General features: G+C 42.9%; 2 protein-coding genes across 2 annotated transcripts; one reads left to right on the top strand and one right to left on the bottom strand.

The window, feature by feature from the left end:
- The first annotated feature begins 377 nt into the window (after nucleotides 1-377).
- pigt (phosphatidylinositol glycan anchor biosynthesis, class T) lies at nucleotides 378-4871 on the top strand. Its single transcript, XM_058084350.1, has 11 exons — nucleotides 378-769; nucleotides 1052-1229; nucleotides 1323-1450; nucleotides 1569-1669; nucleotides 1771-1945; nucleotides 2022-2119; nucleotides 2198-2351; nucleotides 2453-2653; nucleotides 2996-3161; nucleotides 3243-3326; nucleotides 3412-4871. Exons 1-11 carry the CDS (start codon nucleotides 394-396, stop codon nucleotides 3659-3661), a joined length of 1911 nt encoding a protein of 636 aa, XP_057940333.1. The 5' UTR covers nucleotides 378-393; the 3' UTR covers nucleotides 3662-4871.
- A 967-nt stretch (nucleotides 4872-5838) lies between these two features.
- On the bottom strand, nucleotides 5839-7213 carry wfdc2 (WAP four-disulfide core domain 2). Its single transcript, XM_058084907.1, has 4 exons — nucleotides 6704-7213; nucleotides 6460-6603; nucleotides 6208-6345; nucleotides 5839-6129 (listed from the first exon to the last, which is right to left on the bottom strand). Exons 1-4 carry the CDS (start codon nucleotides 6789-6791, stop codon nucleotides 5996-5998), a joined length of 504 nt encoding a protein of 167 aa, XP_057940890.1. The 5' UTR covers nucleotides 6792-7213; the 3' UTR covers nucleotides 5839-5995.
- Nucleotides 7214-11406: the final 4193 nt, after the last annotated feature.

Raw genomic sequence — 11406 nt, 5'->3', positions numbered from 1 at the left:
GATGATGATGTGCCCCCGATGATGCCCGTCCCTGTCCATCGACACGCACAAGCAGATTCCCAACGTTACATTAAATTACATAAATGAGACAGCAAGGCCAGATATTAAAAAGCAGTGCACAGCATCAGGTTGCCCTGTGTAGAACCACCAATGTATTGTACGACATTGGCGGAAGAAAATGCATTATATTGAACCTATTGTTCCAAAGGGTTATAATTCAAAGTGCAAAAAAGTGTTCATTAAAAAATATATAAAAATATAAATGAATAAATATAAATGTCTGTTTAAAACAAAGCCGGTACATTGCTGTCACGTGACTAAGTATACGCGCAAACCCATTGGCTGTTTTGACTTGTGACGTAAACACGGAAGTCAATTTCCAGTGTTTCTCCAATGGAGAAAAAAATGGCTGCCAACCGTTGCGGCGGCGCTGTCTTCTCGTTTATTCTTATTATCTTGTCGACGTTTGTTGTCGGACATAGTCAAGACTTAACTTCGAACAACGGACAGTATGTCAGTGCGACCAAAACTCGACAAAAAGCTCAAGAAACTGCTGAGGAAAGGGCATGGGAAGCGACCGATGTTGGGGAATATCCACCTGACAAGCCGGAGCCCTCTGCCCCTGTCAGTGAGGTCCCTACAGCCGCCCCCCGACGGAAGGATGATTTTCAAGAGGAGCTGGTGATCAGACCTCTGCACTCGGGGGATATTTACGCCACCTTCCAGTTCCGTACACTGTGGGAAGCCGATTTCATGGAAGGAAACAAAGGCAACTGTTACCTACAAAGTTTAAGCTTTTTTTGTGCTCATTTACAACATAACTGAATGCACTGTTGATTGTAGATATATTACACTGAAACGCAATGATATCTCATAATCGTTATTTGTAGTCGTATATATGAAGCACTGGTCGATTACAGACAAGCATGGGTCAAAGCTATGGCTGTAGCTGTGTATCATTGCAAATACTAATAACTAACTAAATTATTTATAATGGAGTTCCCCATTGTTTGCTAAAATGTCTTGACACCCCTAATGTGTTTGTTCACAGTGTCCCACTACCGGCTATTCCCCAAGTCTCTGGGCCAGGTTATCTCCAAATTCTCAGTGCGTGAGCTCCACATCTCTTTTACCCAAGGTTACTGGAGGACCATGCAGTGGGGGCAGCCTTATCTGCCGTCTCCGCCTGGAGCTGAGCTCTGGGTCTGGTTCCAGGACTGGGTGACAGAGTGCGTGCCGTGACGTTGCCTTGTTGAGCACTCTACCTTTAAATTTACTCTACTCTTTTCTTAGCAAATGTTTTCTTTTCTGAATTGTTTTAGTGTGGATGGCACGTGGACTGAGCTGACAAATGTCTTGTCAGGGATCTTCTGTGCCTCGTTGAACTTCATTGATTCCACCAACAGCGTTCAGCCTAGTGCCTCCTTCAAACCACTCGGGATAGGCAATGGTACAGTGGTAGAAACACGCCACATCAGGGTTTACTTAACTTTACTTTACCCAAATGCACCATGGCATAGTATTTGTTGAGTTGACTGGTAATTTAACCTTCTGTGTTTCTGTTAAAGGGACTGATCACCGTTTCCTCCGCTATGCCACCCTTCCACGTGAGATTGTTTGCACTGAAAATTTGACACCCTGGAAGAAACTGCTGCCCTGTGGCTCCAATGTGAGCCTTCAGTAATATGTTTTATCCGACCACACATCCATCATCCTGGGTTGTAATTCCAGCAAAGTCATCTGTTTCCCAATGACACTTTTCCTTCACAGGCCGGCCTTGCTGTCCTGTTGAAGTCTGAGAAACTCTTCCACAGCAGTTTTCATTCTCAGGCAGTGCACATCCGACCCGTGTGTCAGGACACGCACTGTACAGCCACATCGTGGGAGTTGAGACAGACGCTGAATGTTGTCTTTGACATTCACACCTCTGGACAGGGCAAACGAGGCAGGCGTCTTCATTAGTTTGGAGTGTTTAAGGTTTTTGAAGCAGCTGAAGGAAACTTATATCCTCTCACCCACAGAGTGGTCTCTCTTTAAGATGTTCTCCCGCACCCTCACCGACGCTTGTCCGCTGGCTTCCTCCAGTAAAATCTACGTAGATGTGTCAGACAGTGCTGAGGTTTGGTTGCCGCATTGAATTACATCATGTACTAAAATCCCACTGGGGCATGTTTTTAAGTCATTTGTCCTTTTGCAGGGGGATAAGTTTGAGCTGAGCCCGCCTACTCCGCTGCTCAGCCAGAAGGTGGTATTGGGGGATAGACGCACTTTTGCAGTCTATGACCTGACCCAACAAAGCACCTTTGGCACAGCACGCTCCCTCAACCTGCTGATTCGCTGGTCCAATGAGGGTACGTTACAGTAGTAGCTGGATACATGAAGAAAGACGATGGTCCTGTTTATTCTATTTTGCTACTACTATTCAGCTAATTTGACTATTCCCCAACACCAGGTCAAATGCTCCGCCCCTTGCTTCATGCTGACCGCTATGTGGCAGGTTTTGGGCTACAGACGGGAGAGATCCACACGCTGATGTACAACAACCACCCCTACAGGTCATTCCCTGTGTTGCTGATGGAGTCAGTGCCCTGGTACCTTCGTCTTTACGTGCACACCCTCACCGTTACCAGCAAGGGCAAGGCTAATAGTCCCAGTGAGTAAAAAGCAAAATGAGTGCATGTTCTCACTCAGTGCTGAGAAGTATAATGCTTTGAGGTCTTAAATAGGTTAATAAGTGTGTGCAATATGCCAGGAAGTAACCAACTAGGATGTCGTAAATTAATCTTATCAGGCTTTAATATAGGAGGATAAAACTGCAACAAAAGAGGTTGGTTCTTAGACGAAGGTCAGTTCACAATTTATTTCAGGCTCGACTCATTTTTACAGTTGTGATTCTAGTCATTGGTTGCTTCAGTTAGCAATACATTGCTAGTAATGGAAGATTGAAGTGGTATAACTTTAGAAATGTTGCTTTACCTGACCCCTCTTCTTCCAGGTTATATCCATTACGAGCCGTCCAAGGATCGCATAAGGCCACACCTGCTGGAGATGCTGGTCCAACTCCCTCCTAACTCTGTCACTGAAGTCACAGTGCAGTTTGAGAGAGCTCTGCTCAAGTGGACTGAGTACACCCCGGATCCCAACCATGGCTTCTATGTCGGGTTTGTGTTGTTTTGTTTTTGCTTTGCAACGTCGTCCCAAGTAAAATTGCTCTCAAATCTTACAAATATTGTCTTTTTTAGGTCATCGGTTGTCAGTTCTCTTGTACCAAGCATTGCTACCATGGATCCAAATACCACTCAAGAGCACCCTCTTTTCAGTAGTTTGTAAGTAATTAGTAGTTTTTATAACCCTTTGCGGTAAAAGCGCTCTCCTCAGTTTCAAGTATTACGTGTTGCTGTCTCTCTTCAGCTTCCCCAGCAAAGAAGAGTCCAGCTTCTTTGTGCGCATCTACACAGAACCTCTGTTGGTCAACTTGCCTACTCCAGACTTCAGCATGCCTTACAACGTCATCTGCCTGACCTGCACAGTAGTGGCCGTGGGCTATGGATCTTTCTACAATCTTCTCACACGTACTTTCCAGATAGAAGAGCCCAGCCCAGGACTGGCGAAACGGATCGCCAATGTCATCCGTAAAATGAGGGGCGTGCCTCCACTCTGAGGTGTGACAGGACCATGAGCCCACTCTACTGTTCCTTTAGTCGAATCCACTGGATGCATTCAGGGAAGAACTGAGTCAAAGGTTTTTATTTGGATTAAGTTTCCAGGTTTCATGTGTTGGTGATAAAGGGCAGACATAAATGTAGCTTTAAAGGTGACCTATTATGCTTTTTCCACTTTTCTGACCTGTGAATGTAGTTAGAATGTTGTATTCTGGTGTTCATTCATGCCAAAGTTTTAAATAATGAGGTTTGGGGATTTGGAAGTGAGCCCTGAAAGAAGTTTGGGATGGTGCAAAACACTTGGTTTCAAGTGGTAAAACTGTTCCTTTGTGATGTCACAGAGGGGCTGACTTCCTGATATGGTTCATAGTCAGGAAGCACTTTGGGTGTGTGACCAATCACTGTGGAGTGGGCATGCCCCGGAGGGAGGTCCTGGGTGGAATAAAGTAAAACAGACCATTTTGGCAGGAAGCACAAATCCAAGCAAATACAGATGGAATATGTGCAGATTATACAAAATCTAAAAAGTTTTGTGTGCAGGTTATTGTGTGTAGCTCCTCTATAGGAGACCACAACTCCATACAAAGGGTCGAAAAATGAGCATAATAGGTCACCGTTAAATTTGGATGGAAGACTGGATCTCTGCAGGTGTTTGAAGCTTGAAGAAGCGTGTGAGGAAACTAATGCCCCCTTCAGAGTGTCTCTGAAATCTTACTGACCAAAGAGAGGACACTTGAGAGTTTAGTTTTGCTTTGTCACCTGAGAGCTACTTCACTCTTTCACGGGCAGTAAAATAGTTTTTGATGCAGTCAAGAACATTCTCCATGATCAAACGTTTTGTTTGCACTGTTGCTGAATGCATAATGCAAGCATTAATTATGACAGACGGAAGGGATCCTTTGTTTGACAGGACAGGGTTTCGAGGCAAGGTACTGGTTGACCGTTAGAGGGCGATAGACTGACGGCAGCATTTTCCTCATTTAAAAGCATGATAGACCATAAAGTCATCTTATGGTCGTAATATACAAGTACAAGTGACATACTTACCAGACACTTCATTAAGTACACCCACCACCTGATTTCTGAAATGAAGATCTACATGGAAATGTCAATCAAATCTAAGCATTATGTTTGCAGAAGCAGCAATGCTGATCCAACTGGCTGGTGAATGTGTGTTAAGGTCAATAAAAATAAAATGTGACTTACAAATGTGCTGTAATTTTTAATCCTAGTCAAAAATGTTGGGCATCTGTCATTTATCCTTTAGCAAAAAGTATACTTCAGTATAAGTATAGCGCGTATACTACAGACCATTGACTTTTATTGTACTAGAAAGTGTAACTTAATACTTTTTCAAACTAGCATTTTAAGTTTATGAAAGTATAATGTAAGTACTTTTTAAGCTTTAAAGTATAGAACAAGGGACTTCAACACACAACCTTTAGTCTGTGGGCTCTAATTTGGTGGCGCAGCCCAAGCAGTGGTAATTTGGGCCAGCGCACCCCTTGGTAGACTTTTGGTCGACTGGACTGCTCCGAGATGAGCGTTTTAGAGATGAGAGTTTTTTCACCAACATCAACACTGTGATGTCATAGTAAGCTGGGATTTCCTTATATGGGCGTGCCCAGGTACAAGGTGTTGGCCAGTCCCCCCCCCCCCTCCAACTAAGGGCTAACTAAGCAGAAGAGTTGCAGCAAGAGAGAACTTGGCAATGTTTCCGATGTTTGTCAGAAGAGCTAACTGTAACAACAATTTGTCTGTGTCCTAACTGTATTTTTTATTATTTATTTTTATTTCATTCTGATTAACTGATGAAAATTTGTCTAACTCTCAAATGCATCTGTGTTCCAACTGGATTACTTCCCATTCCGTGCCCTCACGTATGCACTGTACAAACAAACTACTGAGGCAGACTAACACTGAGGCCTCTGTAACCAAAGCCAAGCTCGTCTCACGTCTGCACGTTCAGTCACCGTGCGGAACAAACAAAAAAGAAAAACTGCATTCCACACCAGTGAGGATGGTGTAACCTCAGCTGCAAACTGTTTGTTGAAAGCCAGAAAATGAGCATATATCATAATGTCTAATTATATGCTGCTATAAATAACAGATGCACCAATGTGTTAAGCATTTCATCTGCTACAACAGGAAAAGTGACAAACATCTGTAGTTTGTAACCTCTTTATTTAAAAGTACTTCCACCTGAAATGACATACATTGCAAAGGAAATGATGTGACCTAAATGTGATTTAAATGAGTACTTGTAAACAGTTAGAGCACCTATAAAGGTCTTTTAAATAGCCTTATTTTGAATGTGGCCACTGGCCGCCCATTCAGCAGGGCTTGCTGCAGGCATGCCCACAAGTTGTCCTGCAGCACTTCTGCTCTCCTGGACACTGCCCGTCATGGTAGCAGTACTCTGCACACATCTGTGTTCCTTGGGGCAGAGCGCAGCGGCCTGGCTTCACTGTCACACCAGACACAGAAACACAGTCAGGGTTGCAAAGTGCATGAATACGGTCACAGATACACACAGAAGACCAACCTTTGTATGGTGCAGTGCACTCATGCCCGCACCCGTTATGGCAACACTTGTCCTTATTGGGACAGTCGCTGTCATCAGAGCAAAATTCAGCACACAACCCAGAACCCCAGTGTCTGCGAGGACACACTCCTGGCTTGGCTGAAAGTAGACATGACAGAGGCGTGTTTTAGAGTGAGACAAGGAAGTGATTAGTGTCCCATAGAGAAACACATGGGTTCTTCAGTTCCATGAGAAAAATACTGAGGCTCGTACTGAAAGCAGGGGGGACACAAACAGCTCCACAGTCAAAAACACAACATTTGTGGTCTGCAGGACAGTCTTCATCACATGTACACCCCTTGTGTGATGGAACCACTTGAAGGAGCCGGGGGCAGTGGCCTGGTTTTGGAAAAATCCCTAAGTAGAAAAATAGATTTCTTTTAATTGTGTCACTTTGCAGAACAGTTAGAGTTGTCATAACCGAGGATGCATGGTTAAAGACAAAGAAACACCTTACCTGTCAAATTGTGTTCAGCTTCCTGAGTCAAAACGGTGTTGACCTGCACAAGTGCAACAATAAATGCACACACTGTAGACTTCTCCATACTTGCACACAAGAATGTGCTCTTGTTGGGACAAACACAACCTGCAGGCTGAGGCAGCCCAGAACCACTGTGCTGGGTCCTTGTGCCTGTTGGTTCAATGTGTCACATGCAAGTGGCTGGCTGGCTATCAGAAACTATTGTCTGTTATTACTTGAATGGAATACCAACAGAAAACAACACGTTGGTGGAATACATTAAAATCCAAGGAATTACCACTGGAATAGTTGCCAAGTCTGGAAGATCTAGAAAGCTTTCTGTGTGGGTTATCATGTGTAGGGGTCCACAACTCAATACAAAGGGCCGAAGTAATGTTTGAATGAAGATATTAAGAACTTCCATCCATCTATACTGGTTGTCCAGCATAGACCAGCATACACCAGTATGGAACAACAGTCTACCAGCACCAAACCAGCATACACCATTATGGTACAACAGTCTACCAGCACCAAACCAGCATAGACCAGTATGGTACAACAGTCTACCAGCACCAAACCAGCATAGACCAGTATGGTACAACAGCCCACCAGCACCAAACCAGCATAAACCAGTATGGTACAACAGCCCACCAGCACCAAACCAGCATAGACCAGTATGGTACAACAGCCCACCAGCACCAAACCAGCATAGACCAGCACAGACCACCAAACACCAACATAATTCCCTTGTTGGTCTATGTTTTGTTTCATTTCCTTCACTTGCCGCTTCCTAATGTACCGTATTATTTTTTGAGGTGCAGTACCACTTATTACCACTAGATGTCCGTCTCCACTTCAATAGCAAACGTGACCTGGACAGTGTTGATACATTTGCCACTCCTTTCCATTTCCAATGACGTAGCTAAATACAGCAAATATGATCACATCCCAATATAACAGTTTAGTTTTATTTCATTGGATTTATTCATGATGCCAATATTTTTACATAATACCACATTTTCTTGCAGGGACTATGTAAATGTGTTCGGCCAGGCTTTTGTGACATATCTGGTTTTCACAAGGCTGTGTATTTTCAAATGTAAAGCCTTGAGCACGTAAAGAATAGCTAACTAATAAACGAAGGGTTTTGAGGTCTATAGATATCATTTTCTCGTGTGTGCACATCATACAGAATGCATCTTTTGGTGCTCCCCCTCCTCACCCTTTTCCATTTCCCCAATGCTTTCCTCTTGTCCTTGGGAATTCAATTATGGAAAAGTGTAGCTGGAAACCATTCCTCTATGTATTCATGTATGGGGCTTGGCCCCCGGCTGTTATTGTATGTCCTTGGAATGATGTTGATGCTATCCGTTTCAGTGCTGGCTGCCAATGTTGCACTTGGGAATGAGGTGGAGAAAGGAACTTTCAGTGGGATTATTCAGTGGGATTATGCAGTGGCTGAAAATATGACATTTTTAAATGAAGAAATCAAGTTCTGAAAGAAGGTGGAAGCTGGAGATAGAAAATGGATCATAGAAATATGATGAGTTCGGTTTCTGCAGTACAGAGTTACTTCTCATTTGTTCCCTTGAACACATTCAAACCTCCGAAGTTAACTTGGCCAAAAGTGGTGCAATTTCAAACCATCATCATATGTACCAAGAGTTTAGATGAGGATGGACGTACGTATAGACTTCAGATGACGTCCAATGACCTCAATATGATAAATGACCATAATTGTATGAGTCATGCTCCTGTTATTGGCAAGCTGACCCCAGACATCTCTGAAGTTCACCCTTTGACCTCGCAGCCCTCCCCCATGGGGCTCCAATAGTCAATCCTGTGATACATTGACCCCCCTGTATGATAAACCCACTTGCCAAATCATCTCCACTCATACTTCTTACTTCTGATTCTTTCCTCCACATTACCCTCAGGATGGAAAGTGTCTGTAATGACCTATCATGTCTGAAACGCCAATGTTAGCAGACAGGGAGATGTTACGCCATATAATCACGAGTAAAGACCGTGTTGTCATATTTGTATGTTTTCATTCTCATGTTCTTCATTTTTCCACTTGTCACAGGGAAGCATGTTTTCCATATTGATGAATGCGCCTGAGTGATGCCCATCCACGTGTCTGCTCATCTTGCTAATAATAATAATAATAACAAAATGATGCTAATCATGGGACCATGTTTGCAAATCAAGATAATACTAATGCTTCTCATGATAAAGTATACTCAGACCCCCACCCCCATCCAGTTGTCTCCTGGGGAGGCCGAGGCTAGCCTTGCCGCCCCGTGGGAGAGCCCTAATGTATTCAGCCAGCCAGGCCTTGGGAGGGGAATGAAAACAAATGCGGTGTAATAAAAAGGAGAAGATGAAGTGATTCTGTGATTATGCTCTCCATCAGAATTATAAATCACAAATAGAAGTGGAGCAAGGCATACTTTATATTCTCCCACCTTTATTGGATGTATAGTACACACATACAGTACTTCTGGATACATGCAGACATACTAGATATTAGCACTGGTTGCTCCAATACATTGCATATTATTATAATAATAATTATTATTATATTATACTATTTACCTTATTGGTTTGGATTCACATAGTTGTCTTTTATCTCGTTTGCGTTCTTGTTTTTCTAGTTAAACAATGTTTACAAGCCTTTTGACAGCCTCTTGCTAAAGGCAGGACGTGCCGCTTTAATTACTGATACAATACAATACAATACAATAGAAGCATACATTGTAATGCCGCTGTCCACCTGTAGGAGCCGCTGTGCCATCGAAGTAAAGCCTGTTTGAGCTCCCAAAGCTCCCAACTGTATGCTTGAAGGCAGTACAATGGTGACAACACTCATTATACAGGAAATAAAAGATATATTTACATGTATGTTGCTAGTTATCCTGGACCACAAATAATTGAAGTCCCTAAGACAGGAGAGTTGGGATTGATTTGGAAAAAGAGCGCTCAGGTTTCAGGGTCAATAAGAGCCGATGAGATGTTTTTCTGTATTAGAGGTGATTCTTTCAAACCTCCAAGACGGACTGCAGTCTTTCTCTGCTTATTACCAAGATGTAAAGAATAATAACCAAGCACGCAATAAATAATTGATGTCTAATAAGTTGAAGGAGATCATAGCAGAGCTCATTTTGGGGTATCTTCTGGCCACAGCGAGAGGAAGCCTACTGAGTTGTTTATTTCCTCCTTTTCTTTCTTTTCATGTCCTTCTCATTTTACGAGCCATGAGTCAACACAGCACACGTAAATGATATTTCGACACACAGAAGCATGAATAATGCATTTGAATTTACTTTTATGCCAGAGTTAGACCCCTCTCAGCAGCCGTTTCCTCCATCTACCTTCCCTCCTCACAGTCCCTTCCCCCTTTCATTTTTACCCCTCTTTCTCCTCCCCCTCTCTTCACTATTCATCCTCATCAGAGCTCAACCTCATTTCTCTTTTCCATGCCCCTCCCTCCCTTCCTCCCTCCTCTTCCTCTCTCTCCTCCTCCATCATGGCACAGAGGAAACAGCATACAGGATAAGACTCAAGCTTTCCAATATTTCTTATCAAGGTCCTGCTCAGGTGGCTGCTCACTGACACATTTCATAATCATGACTTCGGGAATTGGTGTGCATCACCGATGGACTTGGTTTACAATAGATGAGAGGAGCCAGATATACTATATGGGGAAAATAAAAGCAGAAATATGAGGAAAATACAGCCTCACCTTAACAATGTCTTAAGAGGTGGTGTTGCTGGTAGCTTTAGAAGTTAAATACGAATACTAATACTCTCTATGACAATAACAGTGGAGGCTGGCAAATGAGGCACTGATGGAGACGTTCGGCATCGGAATGAATCATCCATCCATACAAACAAAGTTCTCAGCATCCAGCAAGGAAATACGGAGAACCTCTGAGGACATTTGATGAGTACAAATTTGTCATTGAGAATCAAAATGACAAAAATGTAACAGTTGTTAACAATTATAGCCATTAACAGTCATGCAAGTGCAAAAAGAAGCACATTATGGACTGAGTAAGGCCACAACGAACGTGTCATTCTTTGTTTTTCTTAAATTGTGGACTTATTGAACTGAGCAGCCAGGACACAATAGGTCCCATTTCCAGTTTTGTGATTGTATTTTTGTGGTGTGCTGCTGCAAGACACGCAACACTCGAGCATGAACATTAGCCATCTTTGTTGTGATTCATGTAGCAAAGTCACGTTGCATATTCCCCAACTCAACCTGACTGCTCAATGAATATAATCATATCAGCTGATGTCAGCCTGAATGGGCCAAAAACGATATTTCACTGACTCTGAAAAGTCCTTCAGAGAAATAAACCAGAAATTGCAAAGACATTAGTGCATGACCACAAAACCAGCAAATATTTTATTCAGGATTATGAACCTTTTGGATCGACCTACACCAGAGCACTGCAGTTGTTCAATCAAAAAATGATCTTTAGTAATATAGTTAATAATTGTGTTGCTTTGTTAAGCACTTTTTTGTCTGACCAAGGTTTCCTACGTCAAAGATCTTGATGTCGTAATGACTACCAAGAGCCATGGTGGGAATGTTGTCTGTGTGGACTGTATATTTTTCTGACTGATTTAGTGGGGTGATGGGTGTTTGTATGGGGCCAAGGCAGAACCAATACATTTTGGAATAGCTCCAA

Source organism: Doryrhamphus excisus, chromosome 10 (assembly GCF_030265055.1).
Source record: "Doryrhamphus excisus isolate RoL2022-K1 chromosome 10, RoL_Dexc_1.0, whole genome shotgun sequence".
In the NCBI taxonomy this organism is placed as follows: Eukaryota; Metazoa; Chordata; class Actinopteri; order Syngnathiformes; family Syngnathidae; genus Doryrhamphus; species Doryrhamphus excisus.
Note: the sequence above shows the minus strand (reverse complement) of the source record. Positions and strands in the feature narration are given on the sequence as shown.

Bases quoted from the DNA above. Each gene is read 5' to 3' on its own strand.
- pigt (XM_058084350.1), top strand. From the start codon at position 394: ATGGAGAAAAAAATGGCTGCCAACCGTTGCGGCGGCGCTGTCTTCTCG. The intron at 1,230-1,322 runs GTGCGTGCCGTG...GAATTGTTTTAG, and splicing joins TTCCAGGACTGGGTGACAGA to TGTGGATGGCACGTGGACTG. The intron at 2,120-2,197 runs GTTTGGTTGCCG...GTCCTTTTGCAG, and splicing joins ATGTGTCAGACAGTGCTGAG to GGGGATAAGTTTGAGCTGAG.
- wfdc2 (XM_058084907.1), bottom strand. From the start codon at position 6,791: ATGGAGAAGTCTACAGTGTGTGCATTTATTGTTGCACTTGTGCAGGTC. The intron at 6,604-6,703 runs GTAAGGTGTTTC...TTTTCTACTTAG, and splicing joins AGCTGAACACAATTTGACAG to GGATTTTTCCAAAACCAGGC. The intron at 6,130-6,207 runs GTTGGTCTTCTG...CTGGTGTGACAG, and splicing joins GTGCACTGCACCATACAAAG to TGAAGCCAGGCCGCTGCGCT.